The following is a 16,203-nucleotide window of genomic DNA, read 5'->3' as shown; positions in this document are numbered from 1 at the left end:
GACAACAACGCCAACGCAATCACCGGAGAGCAATGCAACTGCCGCAAAAAAGACCAATGCCCGCTAGACAACAAATGCCTGACTTCCAGTGTAATCTACAACGCACAAGTTACAACTAACAACACAACCAAGAACTACATTGGACTGACAGAAGGAACATTCAAACAGAGATTCTCGCAGCACAAATCCACATTTAAGCACAGAAAACACATCAACAGCACCGAGCTTTCTAAATACATCTGGCAACTACACGACAAAAAACAAGACTTCAACATCAAATGGTCAATTATTAGCCGTGCAAGACCCTACAACAACATTTCCAAACGATGCGACCTCTGCCTCACAGAAAAACTAATGATTATCAAACATAGCAACGACAATCTACTAAACAAAAGATCAGAACTTATTTCTAAATGCCGGCACGAGAACAAATTCTACTTGAAGAACGCTTGACACTTTCTTTATATTGTACTGCACCCACGCAGTTTATACTCGTCCCCGTAATTTCTGTCTTCACACCTATTGTTTTCCAGTATAACTATCACTTATTGTAATGCAACTAGTCCAGCAATTAGCCTATTGTTTAATACCGTGTATATATATCTAGTTGATAGGAATGCTTATCATTAAATACTGTCTGATGAGTGCGTAAGCACGAAACTCGGAGTAACAGCAAATCTTGCCTCTTCGTTATTACTCATATACTCAGCTCTACACTATATGTGTATTGAGCACTATTTTAATGGGATCTGCTACTTCCTCATATGGTTACATTTTCCTATGTAAATACAGAGATTTCACTTAGGTTTAGGATTTGAAGAGCAGTTATCAAAGATCCATATAAAATGAATAATGAAGAGTTTTCAATAGTTAGCTATAGTTTCACCACCTGTGACTAAGAAAGCTTTTGGTTAGGTAAATATTAAAGTGCTGCATGTACATGAGTGATGGATAATTTTTTAGATTGGCTGCTATCTTTTTACTATCTCTGGGTTTTGGGTAGGTTATCACAGTGCGATATGAGTGATGGGTAGTTTTCAGATAGGCTATCTTTTTACTAGATAGGATAGTGTTTTATTGTTCAATGTAAGGACTAGTCTTCAGAAAGCCTAGGTTTTGGCTTACTACATTAGTGGTGGTTTTTGGATAGACAAGTTAGTGGATAGATAGGCCATCTAAGTATCTGTTGACTATCTACACAGGAAGCTAGTTTTTAGCTAGTCAATCTATTTCCTAACTATCTGATAGATAGATATTAGTTAGCTTTAAGCCATGTCAAAGATAGCTATCCTCTATCTACAAAACCTCTTGGATAGAAAAAAGAATAGAGATTTGCATCCCTCAACCAGGAATGAGATAGTTGCAAGCAGCATGAAGCTAGTAATAAACTAGTAATAAGATATGATTGTTTTTGGGAGGGCTTCTTTAACTGAGGACAGCAAACTATTGCCAGCTACCAGGAAACATCTCCAAGATGAGTATGCCAAATTAAAAAAGAAAGAATAGAATTGCTTGTAGCATTAGCTACAATACTTGCATCCATATCTGTCAGGTCTTTATAAAAACAATTTTACCCACACTCTTCTCCTTTGAGCATGGTTAAACTGGTTGCGTAACTGAAGTGTGAATGAACTGGTAGCCCACTCAAAAAGTTAGATTGAAGATGTAAAAACGTGTTGGGCAAAGCTAAAGTCCATGGCCTCTGCTATATGACAACAGGTTTTTGGAGGACACTGTATACATGTATGTAGAGTACATTGACCCACTAAAATGTATCAACTGCAAATTTAAATGTTCATGTATATTGCAGTCTTCAATTGTCATCCCTGTAATGTACTGTAGTGTTCCTGAACACTCTTTTTGTTTTATAACAGTGAGGTGCCTTGTTTCCATGTTAAACAGAAATTGTTAGAAATTTTTCTTTCACATAAGGTGGGCAAATTCTGACAGAGAAAGTGGAGTCTGCATTTATGCCTACAGTTGTGCAGTTTGAGTAATCTTACTGTTTTGATCAATTCTGAACTTTCCTATCCTCTTAGGTACTGTTTGATATTGTTTTTTTAAACTTACAGCTACTGTAATTTTGAAGTGCATAGATCATTGTAATACAATGTGTGATGTTTACAGTTACTTATATTAATAGACTGCTGTGAAGAAAATTGTTCTTCATCACTCTCTCAGTATAATCTGAGTGTATGGAATCTGTTAAGAATTATGATATATTTGTATAAAATTTCTAATTGAATATTGTTATAAAGAAAAAATATTTTGATTAGACATTGTTCAGGCAGGCAGCAAGATCTAAACCCTGTCTTCAGTGTTATGATTTAATGTGGCTACATTGGATGTAACACTGGCTTTGCAGGGGATCAGAAATTCTGAATCTTCTCCTGTGTTCTTTGGGGGATCAGAAATTCTGAACCCTTTCTAGAGTTCTTTGGGGGATCAGAAATTCTGAACCCTTTCTAGAGTTCTTTGGGGGATCAGAAATTCTGAACCCTTTCTAGTGTTCTTTGGGGGATCAGAAATTCTGAACCCTTTCTAGTGTTCTTTGGGGGATCAGAAATTCTGAACCTTTTCTAATGTTCTTTGGGAGATCAGAAATTCTGAACCCTTTCTAGTGTTCTTTGGGGGATCGGACATTTTGAATCCTCTCTTGTGTTGTTTGGGGGATCAGAAATTTTGAATCGTTTTCTGTGGAGGTACCTCTCGAGACAAGAAATTCAAAAAAATCATTTGGTTTCTTATGCGTGACTTAAACATTACATTTCAGTTCAAATAAAGAATAGGAAATTGCTCGGAAGAATTTTTTCATTCCTTGCAAACAGGGAAACTTTTCCGCTGAGTTTTAACACCAGTTTAAGATTCTTAGTATATTGCAAATATCGTCTTTGGAATTAAATGGCAATCATAGATTTCCGTCTAAGCTCTACGTTTCACTTTAGGCCAATTTTGCACTCATTTCCAACGAAACTTCCAAGCCTGCAACGTAAAAATAACTTTTCTCCGAGACAGGTTTCTATTTTACACCGAAAAAGTAGCCATTTTTGAAGTGGTTCTCAGTATTTACTCTGAGTTTTATCAAATTGGAACACCACATTTTAGTTTGGAAGGCGTTTTAGTAGAATAGAGTTTTCTACCCTTTGCCTTAACAGTTAAAAAATAACGGAAATTAACACAAAATCAAGCTAAATTATTAGGGAATGCAATTCAATGAAATTGTCAAAAAAGTAGATACATGGACTCACATTTGACAGTCAAATTTTCCCCAAGTGATGAATTAACAGCTACTGAAAGTTTCAGCATCATAATGTCAGAACGGTCATTTCAAAACTCTGCAAAAACCTTACGCGAGTTGCATCCAACAACTCTGCAACCCCCCCACCCTCTCCCCTCCCCCAATTGTACGGGGATGTTAGGTTAGTAACCTTGGTCTTTTAGCGGCTTATTTTTGTTTGCCGTTTAAACTTCAAAGACATTTGAAAGTAAAGCTTACTTGCCGCTCGCTAGATTTTTCTCTGGTGTCGATGAACCTAAAAATGTGTCTTTGTCAACCCGCAGAAAATGTTCGTGTGTGTGGCGGGACTTGAAATAATCCGACCAATCCTTCCGTGGCATCCCGGCAAAGAAGAGCTTCGTCACAATCTTAGTGTCTAGCCGGCAAATATTTTTTTCGAAATGATAACAGCTTAATAGTTCTTCATATCATTCTGCTTGACAACATACAGAAAATGGAAGCAAAGATTGTCAGTTTATGCTAAGCTAGGAAACTGACAACATTATTTTACATATCATCTGTGAAGACAAATTCTCCAGAGCTAGGATTTACATGAGATATATCTATCTAAAAAAAAATATTTCCGCGGGCTTGTGTTTGTAACCCATGAGCCATTACAAGTTCGACTAGTTTGTTTATGTGCAAATGTGTATCTAACACTGATATAAATCTGTTAAATATGACAAATACAGTTGGCACAGAGACGTTTTGAAAAGAAAATGACCCTCGGTCAGGTTTGCTATTTTATTCCTCAGAAGTTTTTAAGACTTTCCCTTCCTACATTCCAATGCTACCGAGTTGAGGCCAGGGTGAATCGATCACCAGGACATATTAGGACACAAGTAATGTACACCCCTACTTTCTAATGTTTTTACGCACGAAAATAGAATGTACAACGGTTTGTTTAACAGTTAAACGCAAAATGAAACCTAAGTATATAGGTTATGCGCAGCTTAACCATGCAAATTATTGACTTGATGACGGGTAGATTTGAGCGAAGCTTGTCAAAGTTATCAATTTAGATACTATCTACGAGAAATGTCGGGGAAATGTGCATGACAGGGGTTGTGATCATCTAAATGTTCTTACTGCTAGGGCCGCTGTCGCCGTTATCCCAGCAAACAAACATACGAGTCAGGAAACAAACCAATTTAGCAATCTTTACGTATATTTCAAACGTACACAATAGACACGGTCATGCATACCCATCGTACACTTCCTGGGGGAGGATTCCCATATAAAAGGGACGGTGCTGCTTGTAGGAAATTTTGAAATGAACCGCTAAGAAGTACCAGTTCTAACATAACACATTATCTCTTGTCATATATATATTTTTTCTGCTCAGTACCCTTAAGCGTACCACAAAAGCTTCCGCTTTGGACCTTTCAAGGCTAAACACCCTGAGAGGTATCATCAAAACCGCTTTGTTAACCCCTAAAAGGTACGATGGGCACTCTTGTCCTTCTTACATGGGAGTCACTCCCCCAAGCTTAAACTAATAGCCACTTGCAATTTTTAGCTTTTTATTAAAATATTGCATGGGCTTGATATCGTTTTTGTTTTGAAGCTAATTACTCTTCAGATACACAAAACTGAAATTAAATACAAAAATCATGGGTTCGAATATTGCTCAAATCTGATTTTTGTTAAGGCTTTATTTTCACAGCTACCTAAGTTTTGTACATATCTGCGATGATCATTATCGTCTTTACCAAGAAAAATAGTACTTCCTACTGTTTGGAGTGGAAGATGTCGATGATTCTTTTTTTTTCTTTGTAACCAACTAGTAAATAGCAACATTCGTGAATTCGAACGAAAGTGTACGGTGATTGCATGCGCGATCTCACCTGTGAGAAAGATATTTTCTCGCATCTGGTTTCTGTTGTCCAATATCCATTAAAACTAACACTTCCATGTGTGATATCGGGTCAATCTTGAAAGGCCAACCAGTTGATAATACCACTACCATTTGATGGAGTCCCCGACTCACGGACACACACCTTAAACCCGCTGGTAGTGACAGACTGAACCCACAAAGCGGAAGGCGAGTGAACATAGGAAAACTGCTCGCCATGACTCAATGTGACGTGTACGTTAACCTGAAAGTTTAAGTTAAAGCGGGACTGTCTCAATGTGAAAACAATTAGTGACGATGTTATTGGGGATCTTCAAACAGGTACTTCACTTCACTTAGCTTCTTTGTGCCTCGTGGCACATAAGGCCTCACATAAGGCCTTCAAACAGGCAACAGATAGTAAATTTCTATCGAGAATTTCGCCAAAAGAAATGAAATTTCCTTTCTAAAATTCGAAGAAAAAAAATACAAATGAAAAACACGGAACGAGGGAATGGCATTCACCCCCATATCTTTTCACTATACACCCGTCTGGATGGATCAGTCGTCTCATGATTTGCTGGTGTAAATTGAATGGCAGTTGATTTTCCCTAAAAGCCATCACTTATTTGCTGGTTCTATTCCTCTTCGTGGAGTACAGCGACTGAGATGCAGCCACTTGTTCGCACGTCTGGTGTGAATTTAAGTCTGACTTTAGACGACATATCCGTAAAGATGAACAAAATGACCTCAAAAAATACTGTTAACAGGCGGACAAACTGACCGTTAAGTGCTTTAGACGGCTTTTGCGTTCGAAGCTTTGTTTGTACCGTTTTCACGCTTAGACGTCCTGTCCGTCTGAGACAGCTTGTCAGTCCAGACAATTTGTTCTTCTCTATTGTGTAAACAGCCAATTCGGTCATTGAGTGGGAAAGGCACTTTAAGCATAAGGGTATAGACAGATTTGACAGTGCTAGATCTGGATTTGAGCGAAAAAAGGACGGGGGAGAAGGGGGCGGGCGGGCGGGCGCCGAGGACTAGACCGGAAGCTAACTGAAGCCATGTCTTACTACGGTCATAAAGGTATCAGTTGCGTAACATATTTAAACATAACAAGGAAGTGTGTGCTAGGAAGCAATTTGCCTACGCGGAGGGTCAGTTTTTTTTATCTCTGTGGTTTCTTTACGCGTCAAAGACCTTGGGGGTTTAAATCAGGTGGGATGACCTTGGGCACGTACCTTTCCTGAGCCACTGAAAGCAACAGTAAATGCAATGTTTGTGCAAGATCTTAATCTGCAGTCTTGAGGAGGAGAACATCCACTGTTGCAGCTCCAGTCTGACAAAGTCTGTGACATGTTGAGCTTTCCAGATTGTATGGAGATTGCTAAAAGGCGGAAAATACAATATGCAATGAAACTAAGGCAAATAGAAGTAGGGAAATAGCTAGTAAATTCAGTTGCTCTAAAGAATATTCTACTCATGACACCTTGAGTATGTTTTTTATTTACTCTGAAATAATATTTCCCTTTTCTGTGTGTAAATCATGGATATAATTCAAAATGACGCAGGTCACTCTTTATCAGAATAGTGTGCTACAAACGCGGTGGTCAGTGTTGACAATATGTCGGGCTTTTGCTTTTTCTTCTTTGTTTACAGTTTACTTTACGAATTAAACGCACGCCGCAAGACATCTCTTTCCGAGACATTTTGTTAGGTTTTGTTTTCGATCGGTCTTTATGACAATATTTAAACTATACTGTAACCACACAAACACACACGAATTAGTCTGAAGATGAAGTAAAATGCGTGATCGAATTTAACCGCTATGAATGACCCATTCCTCTAAGATAATATAAAACAAAATGACGTATGAATAATGTTGATAGTGTAAAAGATCACGTTGACTCGTTTTGCTGTCGTTATTAGTGTATTACGATTATGATTTCCCTTAATGAGGTGTGTTGCAGGGCATGCATAACGTGATTTGAAATAAGTATTGATCTCTTAATGTGTTTTCAATGGCGAACTCTCACCACTGAGATGTCACATTGTCAGCTGTGAATTTTCAATTACGATAAAGAGAAAAAAAAAAAAAAAAAAAAAAAAAACTAAAATGGTGCTTTCTTCGGGATTAGCTCTATATAATGGAAAAACTCCCCCAAATTTACGAATTGTGGATGACTGCTTTTTGTTTCATATTTCCAACAAATTTTTTCTACATACTACATCAATCAAAATGAAATCAATAAAGATGGCGAACTGAAGCAGTTTTCTAGACAGTATTATAGGTAGTTTGCAGAAATTAAAGCGACCCTATTTCCTTCATCACAGTCAGACGAGATCGTAAGAAAGTCCAAAAACATAAAACAGTTGAGCCCGACTGGGGATTCCAAATAGCGGGAGTTTGAAATCATCCGATAGTAAACGAGTGAAAAACAAATCCAGAGGAAATAGTTTCGAGTGCGAATATGGTGAATTCAAAATAATCGAGCTCGAATTAACGGGGCTGGGTCCAGCGCTACTGCGTAATTGTTTAACAAAGAAAGCACTGCAAAAGCTAGATATAATGTTTCTCTTATATCACAAAACAATTTCCATATCATTAGCACAAATAAAGCTTATCGCGGGCCTACCTTCCACTAAGAGAGAGGGATTTCCGACATGGAAAATAAAAACCAGCAAAGGTGGTATCGAAAACGGAACATTTGTCATGCCCATCTTTTCTGCTTATCGTTAACTTGGATATGGGCTGTTCCCCGAGAAAGTCAGTCTCTTGTAGTGGTAGAACTGAATTCTGATTGGCTTAAGATGGCGCCTACCTCATTGACCTTATAGCTTTCTCCAGAGAACAAAAAAACATGTGATAAATAGGATGTTCTCAGAGAGGCAGACATGCACTCGAACTTGATACAGAGCAGAATGCTAAAACAGATAACAAATATTTGCTATGACGATAATAAGCGGAGAAATGACGGGATGGCGAAAGACATTCGTTTACTAAGGCACGATCTTTAATTTCTACCGTCAGTGGAGTGACATCAGAAAGACAAAATGTCAGTTGTTGCACGAAGAGTGAAAGCTTGTTAAGATAGCTTGCGTATTTTTGTTCAATTTCGGTTCAGACTTCAAAATTCACAAGTGCCGAATGTATACATTACAGATGCATTATATAAGTTTTATTACAGCAACAATTCTATATGTTTATTTAAGTCGATTTAAGGGCCCATTAACTAATCTTTTTGAGCCGTTGCTATGGAAAATTTATTCTCATATAACCTTGTCATTTTTGGTTATTTCAGAGTTATTCCTTGTGTTTTAACTTGATTATGATTAGTAAAACTAGTAATGACGTCATCAGGCCACGCCCATGGTCATGTGACTCATTCTAAAAAAAATGTAAAGGCTCCCAAGCATCGTTACTTTATCGGGATTTTGTCCCTTGATTTAATATTTTAACCGTAATCTTTATTACGCTCTGCATAAATTTTGTTTCATTTTTAAAAGGTCAGATTTTGAGAGAATTTCAAAATATTGAGAAATTCGTAAGTTTTTGAAAAAAGGATGCTTTAACAAAAGAAATGCATAGCTATGTTTCCAACGTTGGCTTTAATCAAAACTCATCGAAAAAAGCTGGATTTAGAGACAGACCGCATTTCCTTTAGCATTTAAAAAAACCCGAAGTGTCCGCGATATCCATCGTAAGTTAACCTATTAGCGCGTATACAGTTTACACTACCAACAGCTCGATAAGATCAAACGAAGCGCACGAAAGCCACACAGAGATGGCTTTTTCTTTTTCTTTTGCGCTTGTTTTTCTGTTTTTCTCTTAGTTTGTTTTTGCTTGTAGTTTTTACTTTGAATTTTGTGAAACACCAAGTAAAAACCTCTAAAATGTAGCCGAGCGCGCCCATGAATCGGTTAATGGGCCCTTAATCTAGGTGTGCAAAAGGACTGCTTTGAAAAAAGAATTGACCATTTTCGTACCCACATTAAGCACCGTTTTCTAATTTCACGGAAGCGTCAGTGAGCATAACAAGCTTCAAATTTGCAGAGTGCCCCTAGCCTGCCACATTTAAACCACCAAGTAGCTCCAAGTGTTCGAGAAAGAACCGCTCTTCTGAAAGGGGTTGTGTCGAATTAGAAAATGGGTTCAAAGCCATTGGGTTCAACGTCTCAGCCAGCTGTGGAATTTAATTATTTGAGTTGACTCAAATGGATATTTAACAGGATCTTACCTTATTTAAGATCAAAACCTGCGATGTTCCCCTCTTTATTTCAGACCACACCCTTAAATCAACATAGGCCTTACAAGGGAGCACCTCTGCCCGAGTAAGTTTTCCCACTCTCTAAAGAAGCAGCTGAAACATGCGTAACCCTTGAGCAGCTCAAGATTAATCATTGAATCAAGTGATGTTCAGTAATTTAATTCTTTAAAGTTCGAATTCATACTGTATCAAACATATATGCACAGCTTGCAGTGCCTTATCCCACGCCTTATTTTATTTAATTTCACTGTAACCAGCCATTAATTAGCAAATTAATTACTTCCTCAACTGGATAAACAGTTATTACTGGTGAGTCGCAAGAACAAAGTAAAAGTACTGTAAAGTTCAGATCAGAGCAACCGTATATGGCAAGTTGGTAAGAATCACGATCCCCTGGTGGTGTAACTATTACTGGACACCAACCTAGCTTATTCACCAGTGAGAAGAGAAACGCAGTTGAACTGGACAGGTGCTGACAACTCGAAGAGAATTAAAAAAAAAGTCAATCCATAAATAAACAAATCAATCAATCCTTACACGTGTGTTACAATGTCCTTTTTTATCATGAAATATTCGGTGCCGTCTACAGTAAGAAAAGTTGCCCGACTGCAACATTTTTCCTGTTGACATATATAAACGTTAGGACAGCACACTTTCTCCCGCCTTCTGAATTCTGATTGGTCAATTCAAATTGCAGACGCGCCAGCCGTATGCAAGGCGTGTTGTTTTTTTTTTTTTTTTTTTTTGTAATTTGTAATTTGTAATTTTTTTTCACTTTCTGCTATACTACCGTTTATTTATTATTAAAACTGCAGTGCTCAACTATATATCTCAGTTATTCGCACTATTGCGGAACCTATGATATATGTATGGCTGACTCTGCAAGTGACGCCAAACATGACATGTGCAACGTAACGTGTACATTACTAGCGGAGAGACTCGGGAGGCAACAGTTAAAGCTTTTCTGATTTCTCTCTTTACGGATAACGCTATAATATTCATCTTGAAAATAATACACAAAGTTGGTGATATAGTACAGTTGTTGGTGCAGTCGTTAAACGTATGCCCTCAAAAAAGCGACGCCGTCCTCGGTTATGCAATGCAATTCCCAGCCTCAAAGCAAAACCTATACCCCAGTCCTCTGTTAAAGTGTTGTCAAATTCCGTGCCATATTTAGCAGCTTGAGTTCTACTGTTCTACTTGAGTTCTACTACCTGAAGAATTGTCCGGAAACATTGTAAAAAGATACTCTGAGTAATCTTAAGAATGGCCAAACTAAAGAAGAAGCGTGGGTAAGGAAGTCTTCTATATGGGGAAGGAGAAGGAGAGGTAAAAGGTTATAACGGCGTTATTTTTCTTTTTTTCTCTCTCTCTCTCTCTCTCTCTCTCTCTCTCTCTCTCTCTCTCTCTCTCTCTCTCTCTCTCTATCTCTTCGTCTTCTTTTTTTCCCATGAAAACTCTGCAGTACATTTTGGAGGCGCAGTGGGCTAATATTTAACGCGGGTTACTCGGGGAAAATGTCCTTAGGACATTGATGGTATGTCATGACTTTTTTGGGGCAGTTGAAATTTGGACAAAAGTATTGCTATTCTGGGGGACATGGGGGAAATGTGTCCGAAATTGAAGCTGGAGTGGGGCTGGGCAAAGGTACTTGGGTTCGTTGGCCACAAGAGCAAATTTATCCCAAAAGTTTTCTCCATGATTGTTGAAACAGAACAAGCTAAAAATTCATTTAAGAAATCGTCAAATAAGAGACATTACACTTTGAATTTAGTACTAAAAGCCCTAAATGTATATTGTATGTTTCCGCCAGTTTTAATCATGCAGTATGCTAATCTAAAGTTCGTTTTCTTATGCACTTCTCTAACTACAAATTGATCAGAATTGGTACTTTCTTTCTTAAATTAAAAGGGAGAAAAGGTCACTTAGCTCCCAGGACTAGGCAGAAAAAGATGCAAGCACATAGCAAGAGACAACAAATTTCGCTTGTACCATGCGAAAATTTTTCAATGTGAAAAATAAGAAGAGCTAATGGCTGGTTTGTAGAGCACGCTATTACTAAAAAAGAAAACAGAAGGTTGCTGGCGTCTTCGTTCTTTTGAAACCGCGTAAGGTTTAACGTCTGGAGTGCTCGATTGAACTTAGTTTTACATTGAAGATCGAAACATCTCAAACACGGGTTCGTAGCTCAAGACCAATCAAGGATCAAGTGATAATTATTCTAAGTTATTTGGCTCAAATTTATCCAAGCAAATCGAACTTTAGCTAGACATATAACTTTTGCTGTCGAGTAGCGAGAACCTGGAAAATATCATTTATTATTTAATCTAGAAAGAAAATACATATTCCTATTTCACAGCTGAAAATCAAATTAAACTATACTCCTAATTAGAAACCCTACCTCAAACTTTGATTATATAAACCGACCGACTAATGAAAACGATTAGAGATTTTTCCTGTCATGTCATGTTAAGCTATAGAGTTATGCTTATGTCGCGCTTGTCTCACTAGCAATTCATTCACTTCAATTTCTTCTCATGGTTCCTACATCACACAATGGGCTGCAGACATCTTTCATCACGACAAACAATCAGCTCCACTATTGTTTTTTCTTTTTTCGATATCGCGAGATTAAGTGTCTTTACATAGCTGTAACTCTCTAACTATAAAATAATCATGATTTCAAAGCTTATCATTTATACTTAATATCTTGAGGTGTTATCATTTAAGTGCTTTGGAAGGACTGATACTATATAAATTGTTATAAATGAAACAACGTTCAACATCCCATTTCAGAGCCGGAAGTTAGTTAAAATGCCGTAGTCCATTTATTCTTCTTTCAGGTACTCTCGTAAAAGACTTCCACCTCGTCTGGTTGAAAGTGATAACTACCCGCCAGGAATGATTGAGTGAATGAGGTACCGTAGCTGTGACCAGCTGGTGGACTGTAGGCGTATCCAAGATCTGTGTATGAATTTGTGTTGGACGAGGCGTATGGGGCAATGTAAATATCGTGCGCATTTCCAAATGAAGGTCCACGATCATAGCAACCGTATGTAGCATATTGGTAAGAACTATATGTTCCTGGTGGCCTGAATGTTACTGGTCCCCAGCCTGGCTTGTTTACCAGTGACAACAAGAACGCGGTTGAACTGGACAAGTACTGACAACTGGAAGCTAATAGGTAGAAAACAAAGATGTAAGAAAAAGGTGAATAAAAAAACAAAAATAGTCTCTAGTAACAAATCCACTCATTTACAAAGTAGACCACGAAATCTCGTATTGTGTGATTCTTTCTTAATTTCGTAGCCTTAAAATACCCGATACTGTAATGTTAAACATCCAAATATGATCATGAGTAATTTTGTTGAAACATTCGTTTTATTATCCTCGACAGTATCTCAGTATATCAGAAAAGTTAAATTGTGGTCATCCGCTTTACCCAAGTTATATTTACTCGACAATAATTAGATTTTTTTCTCTTGTGCTTGTCGATTTGGCACATTTTTTTTTATTTTTTTGTTTTTTGTTATTATTGTTTTTGTTATTATTGTTTTTTTGTTGTTGTTGTTGTTGTTTATTTATTTATTTATTTTTTTGTTTTCTAAACATTGCTATCTCAATAAAAGAGGTAGCAGGTAAAATATGCTCAGCGAACCTTTAGTGACAAATAGGGTTCCCATATTACAACTTTTAACTCTCCTCAGGCCCCCGGAAAGGGGTGCAGAAAATTTCCAGCCTAACTATAACCGTACATAACGTTTTCAGTACTGAATGAGGTACCATATCTGTGACCAGCTGGTGGACGGTAGGCTTCTTCGAGACTCATGCATGAATTTGTGTTAGACGAGGCGACTGACGCAGTGTAAATACCGTGTGCACTTCCAAAAAAAAAAAAGACTTACGAAAAACAATAATGAATGAAAAATGTAAATTGATTCAGGTAATCAAAGCGCTCATTTACGAATAGCAGTACAAAATATTATCGGTGCTAATCGTTCTGAACTTCTGAGCCCTAAAATACCGTAATGTTATACATTTAAATATGATAAAAAATTGCATAAAACCACGTTTTATTATCATCTATCACAAAAAGTGAAAATCCTAGTTATCAGACCCCAAGCTACAGACGAAAAAACGTTTACAGGAGAAACATGTTTGGACTTCTAATCAGGAAAATCTCTCTCTTAGGTCCCGTTACATGGCGGGGCTCTTCTTACCGAGGTAAATGACTCTTTTACCGCAGGAAACTGCATTTAGTAAGCATGACCAATCTTTCCGAAGGTCAATTTTCCGCGGTTAATAATACCCATAAATACGTTACAAAGATCACATGAAGCGCCCTTGACATTTAATGTGATAAGTTGCTATGGTGTTTTGATGCCCAAGGTATAAAAGCAAATCGCGATTCACCGTTTGACATACGAAATCGCAAAAAGGAAAAATTGTTTTACTCCATGTGACACTATTTTTTACCTTGACAAAATCAGAAATCCCGTGTAACTGTTGGTTCACACCGTGTACTAAAGCCTAGCGAAAAACAGCCAGCAGACATATACTTCTAGCCCCAAGTTATTGGGGGTGGTGGTGGTGGGGAAGTTGATCGACAGATTAAGGAGTCATTGAAGTAAAACACAATTGCAAGCTAGGCTTGCCTTTTGCAGCAGTGGCGAAAACAAATGACATCATCGCAAAGCACGCGCACACGAGACGGTTTGGCTTCTCGACCACTCGCTCGTTGACAGTTGTGATTCTGAACTGTGCAATCAACAATAACGTGGCCTGTTTCATAGGAGTCTGCAACGGCGGCGTATTTTGGCGAGCGAGCGCATTTTGATAAGGCGAACACCATCTTGGGAGGCTTGGGAAAAGACGAAAAGGCATCCTGGGGGGGAGAGGGAGTGGGAAGGGAAATGTTTTTTTCCCCTCTTTCCGCCACCGCCCCCACACCCTCCCCGCCCACTTTTTCTAAGACAACATGGCGGCGAATCTACTCGATCGCAAACTAATACCGATAATTCGTGAACACCCAAAAGCGCCTGCACTGCGATTAAGTTTCGTCGGAATGCGAAATGACGTGCTTTTTTGTGCTTTTGCTACATAACTGGGATAATTATTAATTAATATTCTGTTCTTGGATGTTCACTCTGGGAACAGCTTTATTTCATTGGCTGTATTTTGACAACATTTGTGCCGGGATTGTTGATCAGTTCCAGTGGAGACAAATAAATTAATCTGTATCCGGTCGAGTTTTGGAAAAGTACTCTAAAGCCAAGATTTATGAGAGCAAGCCTGAACCAAGGAACGGTAATAAAAATGTCTATTTTCACTCATCAGCGGATATATTGGAATCAGTCGCTAGCTGCACGGAGTTTGTCTACGATAAACCAGCACGCGATTGCAAAAATGTGTTAGTTAATATTCGTGCTTTCTGCTTAGAACACTGTAAGTAAATTATACTCATAGAAATTAGATTTTGTCCTTAAACATGACCAGTAAATGCGAAAATGTTTAGCATGAAGTTTGAAGGCAAATGCAAATATTCTAGTCCTATTAAACTTGTGAGTCTACGGAAACTGGCACCGTTACGCAACTTATCAAGAAATCATGGCTTATCGAGGGGACCTCAGCTTGCTAACCTTAACTACACGGGAAAATACTGGACTTTGTCATTCTGTTATATCTGTCCGTAAAACTTCGGTTGTTGATATAAAAATGCTTATTTTAGCAATAGACGTGAGTTGAAAGTAATGAAATCATTCAAGTATAAATTTTTTTTCCGACAGTTGCAGACTGCCCGGCGCGACATTGTTTACTAGAATTTTTATAATCGTTATTGTAAATATGTAATTGCAGACAGTTCTGTCCGAAAACTGGAACTTTGTTTGATTGTTCCTTATCATCCAAGAATTTCGTGCTTGTACAAACAAAACACGAATGTTAAGCCACCTCATATTAAATGCCGCGTCAAAAATAAATACAGCAGCGGGTGTCTCAAACACTAAGACCTAAGACCAAAGACTCCCTCCGAATCTCAAAAACAAGTCGAAATTCGCCAAAAAACAACAGCCGGTAAGAGTAATCAGAGTAATGGCCGCCGCACAACAACACTCAACCTCGCGGTCGTTCCCAGGGTCCTCTCTCTTCCTAGTGGACCCAGACTTGTTAACAGGCTATGCGCCAAGTAGAGACTACGCGACAAACACTTTGCTAAGAAAGAAAGAAATATTGCGGGCCCTGACAAGATGTGGGAAATCCCACACAAACATAGGGCCAGTGAACGGTTTTTCAAATTTCTTACATGCTTTGTCCTGGCTACGGTTACCATATTATTAAAAACATTGTCACCTACATAAAAAGCGCAGGAGATAAAAGTGCTTAGCGATCCCTTTAGTGCAAAAACTGATCTTCTGTTTTATGGGAGGGTGGACAGGGAAGAAGAAAATTACGACACTGACTTAAATCGTTTAAAAGATTTTCGATATTTAAGTAAAGCTGCAAAGTTGAAGGATTTATTTATTCATTTATTTTGAATTGCCTGCAAGTAGTTTTGTTTCATATTTGTTTGATATTAACTGAGCAAAAACCTATCCATTGCCTCGCTCGTCACCATTCGTTGGGTCTGGTTGAAAGTGATAACTACCCGCCAGGAATGATCGAGTGAATGAGCTACCGTAGCTGTGACCAGCTGGTGGACTGTAGGCGTCTCCAAGATTTGTGTATGAATTTGTGTTGGACGAGGCGTATGAGTAAATGCGAATATCGTGTCCACCTCCAAATGTAGGTCCATAGCTAGAGTAACCGAAAATAGCATATTGATAAGAATA

The 16,203-nt window shown here is 38.2% G+C and overlaps 2 protein-coding genes across 2 annotated transcripts in view; both read right to left on the bottom strand.

Moving 5' to 3' along the window:
• Positions 1–5,036: 5,036 nt before the first annotated feature.
• Positions 5,037–7,885, bottom strand: LOC149105498 (uncharacterized). Its single transcript, XM_089271876.1, has 3 exons — positions 7,745–7,885; positions 6,350–6,495; positions 5,037–5,376 (listed from the first exon to the last, which is right to left on the bottom strand). The coding sequence occupies exons 1-3, from the start codon at positions 7,827–7,829 to the stop codon at positions 5,206–5,208; spliced, it is 402 nt and encodes a 133-aa protein (XP_089128002.1). The 5' UTR covers positions 7,830–7,885; the 3' UTR covers positions 5,037–5,205.
• A 3,193-nt stretch (positions 7,886–11,078) lies between these two features.
• Positions 11,079–16,203, bottom strand: part of LOC110055437 (uncharacterized) — a 22,670-nt gene continuing 17,545 nt past the window's right edge. Inside the window, exon 17 of the mRNA XM_089271858.1 lies at positions 11,079–12,553. Within this exon, the coding sequence (XP_089127984.1) occupies positions 12,216–12,553 (338 nt within the window). The 3' untranslated portion in view covers positions 11,079–12,215. The remainder of the gene's footprint in view (positions 12,554–16,203) is intronic.

This window comes from Orbicella faveolata, unplaced genomic scaffold (genome assembly GCF_042242905.1).
Source record: "Orbicella faveolata isolate gen_17 unplaced genomic scaffold, um_ofav_v1 contig_34, whole genome shotgun sequence".
Classification (NCBI taxonomy): Eukaryota; Metazoa; Cnidaria; class Anthozoa; order Scleractinia; family Merulinidae; genus Orbicella; species Orbicella faveolata.
Note: the sequence above shows the minus strand (reverse complement) of the source record. Positions and strands in the feature narration are given on the sequence as shown.

Bases quoted from the DNA above. Each gene is read 5' to 3' on its own strand.
- LOC149105498 (XM_089271876.1), bottom strand. From the start codon at position 7,829: ATGGGCATGACAAATGTTCCGTTTTCGATACCACCTTTGCTGGTTTTT. The intron at 6,496-7,744 runs GTAGGCCCGCGA...TCCGCCTTTTAG, and splicing joins TCCCTCTCTCTTAGTGGAAG to CAATCTCCATACAATCTGGA. The intron at 5,377-6,349 runs GTACGTGCCCAA...TTAAACTTTCAG, and splicing joins CTTTCAGTGGCTCAGGAAAG to GTTAACGTACACGTCACATT.